At 43.0% G+C, this 13,708-nt stretch overlaps 1 protein-coding gene across 5 annotated transcripts in view; it reads left to right on the plus strand.

The window, feature by feature from the left end:
• TMEM40 (transmembrane protein 40) overlaps positions 1-10,689 on the plus strand; it is a 55,389-nt gene extending 44,700 nt beyond the window's left edge. For all 5 annotated transcript variants that reach the window (XM_056528267.1, XM_056528270.1, XM_056528268.1 and 2 more), the window contains 6 exons: positions 248-310; positions 3,533-3,601; positions 4,825-4,896; positions 8,809-8,883; positions 9,753-9,812; positions 10,142-10,689. In XM_056528267.1, coding sequence (XP_056384242.1) covers positions 248-310; positions 3,533-3,601; positions 4,825-4,896; positions 8,809-8,883; positions 9,753-9,812; positions 10,142-10,161 — 359 coding nt within the window. In that variant the 3' untranslated portion in view covers positions 10,162-10,689. The remainder of the gene's footprint in view (positions 1-247; positions 311-3,532; positions 3,602-4,824; positions 4,897-8,808; positions 8,884-9,752; positions 9,813-10,141) is intronic.
• The last annotated feature ends 3,019 nt before the right edge of the window (positions 10,690-13,708 follow it).

Consider the following 13,708-nt stretch of genomic DNA (forward strand, 5'->3'; position numbering starts at 1 on the left):
CAATCCTGGACTACCCCTTTAAGACTTTCAGAATGCATTGTACATAGACAGTGCTATATGGACACACACATGATTCTCCATCCAAATTTACATGCAGCAAAATTAGACGGCTCCATTCAGAGCATAGCTGCCTGCTGATCACCTGAATGTTTAGATTTGGTTGCTTTAACCCTGTGTTGTTGAAATGGAGAGCAAAGAGAGTATTCAGTGATGTCCAGTGTGTTATTAGTATGCTGTATGCTTACAGAAAAGAACCATCTGGAAGAGAAAAATGTCAATGAAGATGAGGACATTTCTGCTTCTGACAGAGGTAATATTAAAATCTTCATGACTAAGCAGAAATTTTAAATGAAGCAGCACAGCCATATCTGCAGATGAAGAGGGTGATCTACAAGTCGATGCAGACATTTTCAGGTTGGGATGGGGATTATTTTCATCAATTACATAAAAAACTTGATAAGAGGACATTCACACATGCGTATTTTGCTGCAGATTTTCCACAGCTGATTTTGCTACCCATTTACTTAAAGGACATCTGCAGCGTTACAAACACTTATCCCCTATCCTAAAGATAGGGGATAAGTGTTTGATCGCGGGGGGTCCGAACACTGGGGCCCCAGGCGATCTCCTGTACGGGGCCGCGGCTCTCCCATGCAGGGGGCGTGCCAGCCGCAGCATGACGTTGTGGCCGGCACGCCTCCTCCATATATCTCTATGGGAGAGGCGGAGAGGCAGCGTTCGTGCCTCCCCGCATCCCCCATAGAACTGTATGAGGACGGGGAGGAGACGGGGCGTCACCGTCGACCTCTAGGTCAACGCTACGCGCCTTAGTGCTCACCATGAGCGCTTATGGCGGCGCCCCGTTAGGGAGGTCGGGGGGGTCCCAGCGGTCGGGGATAAGTGTAATGAAGCTGCAGTTGTCCTTTAAATAGGTAGCAAAATCCACTGTGGAAAATCTGCAGCAAAATACACATGTGTGAATGTCCTCTTAAACAGTAGAATGTCTGTAATTAATTTTATAAACCAAATGCAACAGTGAAAACTGATATACAGTATTAAAACTATTGTAAACTTACAAGTGGTTTTGTTCCGTCCCCCTTATGTGTGAGGGTGCAAAACTTGACAGACAGCTAAACCATCCCCGGCAATTCATTGACAACGGAGCCATGTCCAACTTCTTCAACTTTGCAAGGATATATGTGGTGAAACGAAGGAACAGAAAAATAACGCACTTACGAATGCATGCTAACATATGACAGTGCCTATAACACATTACTTTACAAGGTAATGCAGATACAAATATGTGCACGACATGAAGGTTACCTAAAACACATATATGTTAGATGATGATAAGCATCTGTTATCGGCAGCGCTCCAGCCATCCATCTTGACCGTGAGCGCTCCCTCTCCCCTGTCTTTGCCCTTCCTGGGACTCGCAGTGCGCCCGCACTCGTGTCCTGGGCATTGCTAGGGGCAACGCTCTGGCCGTGCTCTACGGCCGTGAACACTCCCCATCCAGTGCCTGCGGCAGCTCGGAGACTCGCTATGCCATCCTCACCTTTCTCTGCGCCCAGCTGTTCTCCTGTTCTGCTTCACCGACACGCGCATCCCCATCCCTTAGGGCGCGCGCGTGCCGGCATTGCTGGATTTAAAGGGTTAATAGGCTACAGCAGTGGTCTCCAACCTGCGGACCTCCAAATGTTGCAAAACTACAACTCCCAGCATGCCCGGACAGCCAACGGCTGTCCGGGAATGCTGGGAGTTGTAGTTTTGCGACATCTGGAGGTATGCAGGTTGGAGACCACTGGGCTACAGGTTATGGAAGCTTAAATGAGTCATAATGTGAACATCTACAGTGTATGCAAACGGTCACTAGATGGTGCTGTTAAAACAAGAACAGAGAATTATACAAATACAAAGTACTGTATAGTAAACCATACATTAATATTAAAGGGGTACTCCCGTGAAAAATTTTTTTTTTTTTTTATTTATTAACTGGTGCCAGAAAGCAGAAAACAGATTTGTAAATCACTTCTATTTAAAAAAAATCTTAATCCTTCCAGTACTTTTTAGGGGCTATATACTACAGAAGAAATGCTTTTCTTTTTGGATTTCTCTGATGTCATGACCACAGTGCTCTCTGCTGGCCTCTGCTGTCCATTTTTTGGAACTGTCCAGAGCAGGAGAAAATCCCCATAGCAAACATATGCTGCTCTGGACAGTTCCTAAAATGGACAGCAGAGAGCACTGTGGTCGTGACATCAGAGAAATCCACAAAGAAAAGCATTTCCTCTGTAGTATACAGCCCATAAAATATACTGGAAGGATTAAGATTTTTTAATAGAAGTAATTTAAAAATCTGTTTAACTTTCTGGCACCAGTTGATTTAAAAAAATAAGTTTTCCACGGGAGTACCCCTTTAAGTAACAAACTGCTGAAGTCATGACAAGAGTTCCAGATTTAAAGGGGTTATTTGGCCTTTGAAAACCCACCAGAGCCTATGCCCACAGGATTGGAACAGGTTTTTGTTATTATATTATATTCGAGTCCCTTATTTAAATTTTTTTTATGGGGAAACCCCTTTAACAAAATGTTATCGCACATGACCAGTGTGACCAGTGATTGTTCGCAGCATCCTATGCACAGTGTACAGTGATGTCTCCGGCAGTGGTGTACATAAAAGAAAGGGGACCCCATAACAAGTATCAATTAGGGCCTCCTATTATGGCATCTGATTTTGCCCTCAGGACAGGTCTGGTCTGGTGTTTGTGGTCAATACCCCCATCAATATTTTTCCGACAATGCAGTTTCCTAAAGAAAGAGGTTCTGCACAGTTTCTTAACGTAACGTAATGCTTTTCAAGGAGAACTTTGGCCAAATGAAATTACTTTTAAATAGTTGCACATGTTAAAGTTATATAACTTTGCAATGTACAAGTGTAGTCTTTGCTAAGCACATGCCATGCTTCATTTAGCTTTTTCTCCAGGCAGGAAGTTCAGTAGTTTTTATCACACATTATGACAGTCGGGCACCAGTTTTCTTGGCCCCACACGTCACGTTATAAAGTCACACTCTCTTCTCCTCAGCTTCAGTGTGCAGTGTGGGATTGTCCCTGACTGGCTGAGGCACACACAACCCCCTCATCTATATTCATTGCTTCTCTAACCATGTGACTTGCACAGCTCTCGCAAAGCAGCCCTTTCCGCAGCTCACAAAAGAAGCGCAGTGACTGATGGATTTACATATTATTTTTGCAGTCGGATTTTCACAGGCTGTTTATGGGGGCTATGGGGGTCTTGTGGAGTTGAGTGAACATATTTATGGTTTTAGTTTTACCAATTTTGGCTGGATATCTTCTATAATTAGTTCTTCAAATTTCTACTAAACTTTTTGAGGGAAAAAGCCAGACATTTTTACTGTTAGTTTTTATTTATTCTATCTCAAACCCCCCCCAACACACACTTTGTTTTATCATCACATATATTTGTGTTTGTATTATGTCATCATTATATTCCTTTGCTTTTTTGGGTAGGTAAACTCGACCGGCAACAAGGAAAATTCCATGGAACTCATAGAAGAGGATGGGGAATAAAGAAAGATGGTATGTCCTCAGCCTATTTACTCTAATCTTTTATTTGCAGCAGTGTATCTAAAACCTCCCCATTGCTATATAGTCTGATGTTATATAGTGACAGAAGGTTCTGCACTGATCCTTCCCTTCAGCGGTCTGTTGAGGGAGCTCATTGCATACAGATTTCTACAGCTTCCCATTAGTTAAATAAAAGCTATTTAAAATATTGTGTACTTTTATGTTTTAACTCTTTTAGAGTTGTAAGAGATGGAAGTTAAACATTTTCAAACACACATACATTCTTACTATATATCTGGATATGTATACAAATATAGCACATACAGCTCACCTTGGTTAATGATGAACGTCTTATAGACTCCTATTTGTATAGCTAAGGCAACAATGCACTGCCAGCACTACTGGCCCTTCAGGCATGAGTAAGGTCCAGCAAGGACTGAAACTTAATGGACTTTTATTAGCTGGTATTTCTGTGTAAACTTTTTATGCAAGACGGAAATAAAGCTGTAAAGATTTTATATGTACACTGAGTGCTGGCCATGCATTGATGTCCGAATGTGTGTATAATCTTAAAGGGGTACTCCGCCTCTAGACATCTTATTCCCGCGATCTCCCTGCTGCACCCGGCGTTTGTTTAGAGCGTTGCGTGCAGTGCCGGAGGCTTGTGACATCACAGCCACATCCGCTCGTGACGTCACGGCCACGCCCCCTCAATGCAAATATATGACTTGCATTGAGGGGGCATAGCCGTGAGGTCTCAAGCAGGGCATAACTGCGACATCACAAGCCTCTGCCCCGCATCGCCACTCATCCAGCTACAGCCAAGATAGGGGATAGAAAAAGAGAGAGAAGGAGCGCTCCATAGTGTATTATCTCCAATAATGACAAACGCCAATTGTAGATGAGCGCTTACCATAAAGTGTTGTGCAACAACCAGCACAACATGGAGAAAGGTATATATCAATAGCCCACTGCTGCCATTCCACAAGTAACCAGAAATACCACAATCCACCTCCAAAAATGGAACTTCAGGCGCTGAGGGACCAGAGAATAGTGTAGACAAATAACTTTATTCCCAGCATGCAATAGCTTTATTCCAAGCATGCAAGATAGGGGATAAGATGTCTAGGGGCGGAGTACCCCTTTTAGTGAATATATAGAGCCCTAACCTTGTTTTATAGTCACTTTTCTTCATGGTAAATGGTATTCTAATACAGTCTGATTTTTGTTCATAGATGAATTTTTTCACTTCATAATTGTGTGTTTTGCCCTGGGTGCAGTCCTGGTATGTGAATACTACTACTCTGGTAAGTACAACAAGGCAATGATATTGTGAACATTAAATAATAGATGGTTTCCAAATGTAATCTTATGATTGCGTCTTTTTTTTTGCGTACATTCTGATAGCATTTCCTCCTGATGTCGTGATATGGGGTACCTTGGAGTGACATCTATAGTAGTCACGGATTTATTAACTGCGTACTTTTACTTTACACCTCAAAATTTTCCACATGTACCTTTTTAAGTTGCACTTAACAAGATGCTCTAAATCATCAATGTCACTTTTCAGAGCGGATTGCGGAGATTACTCTGCTTCTGCCGCTAGTCAGATTATCTCTGTGATACTTAAAATCCATGTACCTTTTAATAACAATGTAATGATTATGGACACTTGTGATCACCCGGCTGCGGAACTTTATAGGACTACTACTCCCATCATGGACAGACTCTGCCCATGATGGTAGTTATAGTCCAAGTCCAAGATCGCAGCAGATCATTCTGCAGAGACCCGCTGTGATCAGCATTTAATAACTGTACAAGCCAGCGGCACATGCGGGTCCACTGCGCTGCCCGTGGCTCCTGTATACACTGTCATAATTCATAATCCCCGCCGCATGGATACAGGAGCTCTGATTGGTCAATAGCTATCCACCAATCAGAGCTCCCCTCTCTCGGCAGGGATTATGAATTATAAGAACTGTATATAGGAGCTGGCGGGCAGTGCAGTGTAGCAGCATGTACCGCTGGCTTGTATAGTTAATAAATGCGGATTGCAGCAGGTCTCTGGAGAATGATCTGCTGCGATCTGCCCCTATGCCCTTAGACTACTACTCCTATCATGAGTCTGTCCCATGATGGGAGTAGTTGTAGTACCGCAGCGCTGAGGGATGGCACTTGCACATCCCCCGGCTGCGGGACTTTATAGGACTACTACTCCCATCATGGACAGACTCTGCCCATGATGGGAGTTGTAGTCAAGGGGCTGAGGTGCAGATTGCACCGGGTCATTCTTCAGAGACCCGCTGTGATCCGCATGTAAGTTAGGAAGCCGGGCGGTACATGCGGCTACCGTACATTGCGCTGCCCGCAGCTTCTATATACACTGACATAATTCAGAATCCCCGCCGGGAGAGGAGAGCTCTGATTGGTCAATAACTGTTCTCCAATCAGAGCTCCCCTCTCCCGGCGGGGATTATGAATTATGACAGTGTATATAGAAGCCGCAGTGTAGACGCATGTACCACCGCTTTGTATAATAAATGCGGATCGCAGCAGATCTCCAGAGAATGATCTGCTGCGATCCGCATTTAAGTTAACAAGCCGGGGGGTACATGCGTCTACATCGCGCTGCCCGTGGCTTCTATATACACTGACATAATTCATAATCCCCGCCGGGAGAGGAGAGCTCTGATTGGAGAATACCTATTGACCAATCAGAGCTCTCCTCTCCCGGCGGGGATTATGAATTATGTCAGTGTATACAGAAGCCGCGGGCAGCGCGATGTAGACGCATGTACCGCCCGGCTAGTTAACTTAAATGCAGATCGCAGCGGGTCTCTGCAGAATGACCCGGTGCAATCTGCACCTCAACCCCTGGACTACAACTCTCATCATGGACAGAGTCTGTCCATGATGGCAGCAGTAGTCCTAAAAGGCCCGCAGCCGGGGGATGTGCAAGTGCGGTACTACAACTACTCCCATCGTGGGACAGACTCTGTCCCATGATAGTAGTAGTCCAAGGGCAGAGGGACAGATCTCTGTTCACATTATGCGTTTTGCATAATGGGAACAGAGTGTTCCCAAACAGGGAGACTCCAGCTGTTGCTTAACTACTGCCCCCCATGATGGGAGTTGTAGTTTAGCAACAACTGGAGGCTCCCTGTTTAGGAACACGCTGCATTATGTGCGCTCTTCCCAGGGGAGAGCGCAAGAAATGTACTAACCCATATTTCTTGTTTTTCTTTTCTTCTCATTTCAGATACGTGAATGCGGAGGACTACTTCAGATTCGGTGGACTGCGACGTTAACCATTTTATTGAAATAAAAAAAAAAGCTGGTCAACGAGGGCTGTGGGGGAGTGATTTTTTTAAATACATTTTTTTTTTTAATGTGTCGTGTTTTTTATAGTTGAATTTTCAGGCTTAGTAGTGGAAGCCATCTTATAGATGGAATCCATTACTAAGCCAGGGCTTAGTGTTAGCCCCAAAATCAGCTAGCGCTAACTCCCAATTATTACCCCGGTACCCACCGCCACAGGGGTGCCGGGAAGAGCCGGTACCAACAGGCCCGTAGCGTCAAAAATGGCGCTCCTGGGCCTAGGTGGTAACAGGATGGCGTTATTTAGGCTGGGGAGGGCCAGTAACAATGGTCCTTACCCACCCTGGTAACATCAGGCTGTTGCTGCTTGGTTGGTATCTGTCTGATACTGAACATGGGGGGAACCCTATGCGTTTATTTTTTTTATAAATAAATAAAATTTAAAAAAGTGTGTGGTTCCCTAATTTTTTCAGTATCAGCACAATACCAACAAAGCAGCAACAGCCTGATGTTACCAGAGTGGGCGAGGACCATTGTTACTGGCCCTCCCCTGGATAAATAATGCAAGCCTGTTACCACCTAGGCCCAGGAGTGCCATTTTTGACGCTGCGGGCCTGTTGGTACCGGCTCTTCCGGGCACCCCTGTGGCGGTGGGTACCGGGGTAATAATTGGAGATTAGCGCTAGATGTTTTGGGGGCTAACGCTAAGCCCTGGCATAGTAATGGATTCCGTATAAGACAGCTTCCACTACTAAGCCTGAAAATTCAATTATAAAAAACACAACAAAAAAATGTATTTAAAAAAAAAACACTCCCCCACAGCCCTCGTTAACCCTTTTATTGACATTTAAAAAAAAACGCTGTTCATTGTCGCAATCGACCAAATCGGACTTAGCCCTCCGCATTCACGTATCTAAATTTTCGAAGAAAAAAAAAACAACAAAAAGTTTAGTAAATTTTTTTGTTTCCACACACCAGCAAAAGTAAAAAATGCAAGAAAAACTGACAAAACACAAGAAAAAGCTGGGACAGTTTTTCTGGCGTTTTTTTCCTGATGGACAAAAAACCTCAATGGAATTCGACCTCAAATAATAGAACAAAATCCCTACGTCCACTTTTCCTGTGAGGTAGAGAAGGAGTGTACGGTAGAGCGAGGGGGGGGGGGGGCGTTTCTATATTTGTACAAGATTTATCAAAGGACATGCACAGCCTCAGTAAATTCTGAGCAAGAGTGTAAATTAGACAAGAGTGTAAATTAGACAGCACTGTAAATTAGACAGCAGTGTAAATTAGACAGCAGTGTAAAGGGGTAGAACTGTGTCTACAATAGACAAATAATGATACATGTCCTCCAATGCCCTTACATGCAAAAATATACAAGCTAATTTCCTATTGACTTTCAGCTAACAACTGGCCGCAATATTTTTTCCCGAATGAAAAAAAAAACCTAGCTGTGCCCTGAAAGTGGCTTTTTCTGGGTGTTTTTGCAGGACACAAACAAGTGGAGACTTAGCCTAAAGGAAACTATTCTTATAAGAACAGATTTATACCACTAGTGACTCTACCTCCCCCACCCTGAATGATAAAATTATTAATATAATATGTGTAACCCCTTCTATTCTCATTCCGTTACTCTTGGGTCATTTCCACACCCCCTTGTTTACCAAGAATTTGTATTATCTGGAGAGGGCAGTGCCAACATGAAATCACCACTGAGTCAATCTAGGGCTTGGTAACCATTTTCCAAAAGGCCTCATACCAGCGGCAGGAGCTACCCCAAGGTTATACTATTGTGATCATTCATGCATGGAAATGATGGCAACATGCTTATATTAAATCACAAGGTACAGAGTACTAATCTGTGTAACACGTTCCAATATCTGTCTTGCTTCCCGTTTCAGACTGGACAGTTTCTGCCGGAATTGGTTTAATTGCATTTGCAACACTGGAAACCATTGGGATCTATTTTGGCCTGGGTAAGGAGAAATATTTGTAAATATTGTTATGTGCGATACATAGGCGCTCAGAAGCACTCAGTCACTGATCGCTGTTGTTGGCAGTGACATATAGTGCTTAAAGGGGTATTCTAGCTTTATACATCTTATCCCCTATCCTTCTAGGGGATAAGATGTATGATCGCAGGGGTCCCGCTGCTGAGGACCCTCGTGATCTCGGTGCAGCCCCCAGCATTCTGTGCCGGGCGCTGGCTCCGAGATGGGGACATGATGTTGCTGCCACACCCCCTATTGACGTCACGTCACGCCCCCTTCATTCATGTCTATGGGAGGGGGCGTGATTGGCCGTCACGCCCCCTCCCATAGACATGAATTGAGGGGACCTTTTAGTAAATAATTGTATTGCCTATAAAAGAACAGTTCTGGACCATCTTTTTTTGAAACTCTGGCATGTACCTCTGTAATTTCTACTAGACAGTTGGGTGTTACCGGTGTGTCCTTGCCCACTCTAGTACTGTCAGCAGGGATTGGACAGTGTCAGAGTGTGTAGGAACTTACCCATTTGTCAAGAGTATTGGTAAAACCCAGTTGGCAATATTCATAAATATTTCGGAGGAATAACAGAGGGATAGCATACCACAAATTTAAAAGAAGATACGCTTCAGAATTGTAACAATTATTTTACTTAGACAAGAGAGCTGGTATGTTCTCTTAAAAAGAAGTTCTGCAACAGCTGCAGTGTTGTCCTCACATACTCAAACTGCTACAAAAACTATTTTTGAATGGAAAAATTCTTATCATTTTCTGTACAATGTCCCATATAGAATATTAGGAACTACCGTAATTGTATTTTTACCCTCAATATGTAAAATTATTGTTTTTCTGTTCAGTTTACAGAATCCGGACTGTTGTGGAGCAGTTTATGCCTTTATTGTCAAGAGTTACACTGGGTAAATACATTTTTTTCAGGTTTTTGTTGTTGAAATTAAAATGTCAGGCTACTAATATTTTGTCAGTCGGTTACAATCTTTTGTTCCCTGTTATCTGCCATTTAGATTAGAGAGGGTGTTGACTGTAACTTTCTTTATTTACAATGTGATGTGGTATCCAGAAAAAATGTCTCCAAGAACAGAAAACATTACATATGCGTATTAACAACTGTTTCCCTTTGTTTTAGTGGTAATCTTTATATAAAAGCATAGGGTATTTCAGGAATGATTTGATCAGTTGAATATCTGTAATACCTGGATTTATCTGTAATTTCTGTTGCATTTGCCAGGCTTTAAGAAAAAGGAATAGCCAGTAATGGACCATACTTCTGGCCATGTGACCTCAGGGAAATACTGCACATATGAAGAGTGAGGCCGTCTACAAAGCATGGGACACTGAATAAGTAGGACAAGATATATCACACAACAGTCCTAGAATCAAATTCTGGTGTATTGATCTGTAATGGAGAAAAGTGTTGATGGACTGGCTGCAAACTACACAACTACATCACTTGACAATAACATGACCACATCTCAGGGTTTATGCTATGAATGTAACAACCAGCACCCCGGCAGGTCTACTACTAGATTTGGACTATCATAAAACCCTTTGGTGGTAAAGGGCCGGTTTGGTAGACTGGGGGGGTCTGAGTGTTGTGGTCGTAATAATAGACTGATCTATTATTGTGAGTTTGTAACCTCTATTACATGATGACTGTCTTAATTATTATGTTCTGTACCATCATTGTTTCTTTATTTATTTCACTATGTATAACAATGCAGGGTTTAGGCTACTTTGTATTACTCTACAATGTTTCTAGTCATGGGGAATATTTACATTTTGTGGTAAAGAAATAAATTGTATATTTAAAAGTTCTGCAGTTTTTTGGGCTAACAATGGGTGTCCTGCAATCCTCTACAATCAGCTGCTTTTTTTTTGGTGATGCAGCAGCAGGAAGCAAGCGCCATAATGGGGGATAAAAAGCATTACATGGTACCCACAGAAATAGATGAACTATGCAATATATGGCTGTCCACAGGAAAACTATTATGTATAGAAATGTTAATGCTGCTTTATTATCATTTTTTAATGCAATCTGGGTGCAAAATATCAAGAATTTTCCCGTACTTGCCAATAAGCAGCCCTGGTGTTACACCTAAGTATACAACAGACACCATCTCACCTCAAAATCTAAAAACAATACCCCAATACAGATTACTCCATGGGCTTTCCTCTTCTTTTACACTATATGACTAGTTTCAAGTAAAGACCAAATAAGCCTTTACCAGCTGTCACTCAGCCTTCCTAGACTCCTGAGTGGCAAATTACAGCTCCATAATCTCTGTTTAAGTCTGAGAAAACGAGGCAACAGCTGGAAACGATCATATTCGTGGCCACCCAACATTCCCAGGTATAGATTGTGCAGAACTGGGTACCTGGGTCTTATATTCATGGGGGGCTTGATTTAAAGCACAGGTTCCGTTATGGCTAAGGCAGCAGGATATTTGCCTAAATTGCTATCTGGGCTACCACTGGAGCTGGAGTTTTAGAAAGAAAAAAAAGATGGTTGGCAGGTCCAAGGTAAATGAAATTCGATGCTGAACAGAATAGTTTTGTACAGTCAGTACAGCAGGTACCACTTCTAGATCCATATAAATCAAAGCCTGGCTCTACTTCTACTTTCTTCCCCTCGGACCTTGGCATGTGGACAATACAGGGTGATCCAAAAAGGTTAGTGAAACAATAAAGACCTGTAGTTAGAGTAACATCAGTAGTAAATGGCCATTGACTGAAAATCATAGCAAAATTGCCTTGGATGCCCTGCAACTTCTTTCCTTTCTGGCTACATCGAGGATCCCTGAAACAGTGGAGTCCTGCCGCCATGCATCTGGAGAGAACTGAACTACTGCCTAGACGTCTTCCCTGTCACCAATGGAAAGATATTTATTTATATGAATTAAAACTGTACAGTAAAGTGTTGTACAGACGGTTGTGTCACCATGCCATGTGTGGCCTTCTCCCATGTTGAAACAAACGCCATTCCAGTCAGCTCTTTTTTACCAATCACCCTAATTCATCATGGCCCTGTGTCCTAATAGATGAAATACCATCTGTGATATATAGTCAGGGCTTCCACCAGGGGGGTCCGGCCAGGCCTGACATTTTTTTATTTTTTTGTCTATACACTGACTGACTGACTGTTCTCAGTACAGTGAGTCAGTCAAACTGTCCCACATACCTCTGGTGCCGGCGACTGCTGGTACTTTAAAACAGCAGTAGCGCAATGTACGTGTTGCACGCAGGCATGTCTGCTGCATTAGGATACAGCACGCCGACCCTGACATCAGAAGAGAGCGAGACACAGAAGAGCCTGACCGGAACGGAGAAGCCAGGAAGATGCGTGGCTGGCCAGCCAGGAAGGTAACTACAGCAGGCTGCCTTCAGTGCTCCGACCACTGCTCCTCTGATCCAGGGGTCTACTGCTCTGACACATAGGCCCTGTACTGTAGGAGCAGTGATCAGAGCACAAAAGCTGGGCAGAACACAGACATACTGCCTCCAGCCATATACTGTGTAACGCTGGAGGCATTATGTCTGTAGGGGCACGTGGGACCTACAAAAGCATATCTGTGCTCAGGGGCCTATAACTACATAAGTGGGCACAGGGGCCTAAAACTACAGAAAAAAGGGGTCCTAAAACTATATATGGGGGCACAGGGGGCTTACAACTATATTTTGGATCACAGAGGGCCTATAACTACATAAGTGGGCACAGGGGGCCTACTACTATATACGGAGGCACATAATAGGTCTTGAGTTGTGTAAGGGGCCCCAAATGTCTGATGGTAGTCCTGCATATGGTCACCCAATATTTGCTCTAAAGGTCACCACCTTTCTATAGGATAGCTGGTAATAAGTGCATTAAGGACACAGGCAAACAAGTTAGGCGTTCAGTAAGGCAGATGTACATACTGTGTAGTGTATCTTCTTGTTACAGGGGTTATCTGGGGTTTTATGAAAACTGTTTATTGGCAGGAATGGGCAGAAAATAGGAAAAAAAAAATCTGTCACCCAGCTTTCTGCAATGACATCATGTTCATTGTTCATGTAAAACTGGAGCCAAGGACTTGCCTTTCCGGTCACCTGCTGTATGTGCAAGCAAAAACCTTTGAAGCCAGTGACTGGCTGCAGCAGTGTTTCCCAAACAGGGTGCCTCCAGCTGTTGCAAAAATACAGTTCAGTTTGTTTCCCTATTTTTGGTAGTTTTTCAGCCAGTAGATAATTTTGAGAATATACCCCCCCCCCCCCCCCCAAAAAAAAAAACCAAAAAAAAACGTAATAAATGCTCTCCCCCATTTTCTGTCATTGGGTTGCAGCTTATATTAATTTCACAATTTTAGGCAAATCCAGAATTTATAATATAAGTTATGATCTTGTAGGGCATCAATCATGATGAATTAATAGGTTGTCTAATGAATGCTGTTGATTTGTAAAGGGGTCCATTAAGGTTTCAATAATCTTTGACAGCAAGAATAGCAATGCATAATCTTGAAATAAAAAATGGCAAGAATCATCAAAAGACCCCATGCAATAAACCTATGGACTACACACATTTGGGGAGATTTATCAAAACCTGTCCAAAGAAAAAGTTGCTGAGTTGTCCATAGTAACCAATCAGGTCGCTTCTTTCATTTTTCAGAGGCCTTTTCAAAAATGAAAGAAGCAATCTGACAACTGAGCAACTTTTCCTCTGGACAGGTTTTGATAAATCTCCCCCCATTGTATTTAACTGTATCTGCGCCCTTAGGACTTAGATACACTTGAAACTCTGTTATTTAAAATATATCAGGAGGCA

Source organism: Hyla sarda, chromosome 6 (genome assembly GCF_029499605.1).
Source record: "Hyla sarda isolate aHylSar1 chromosome 6, aHylSar1.hap1, whole genome shotgun sequence".
NCBI classification, from domain to species: Eukaryota; Metazoa; Chordata; class Amphibia; order Anura; family Hylidae; genus Hyla; species Hyla sarda.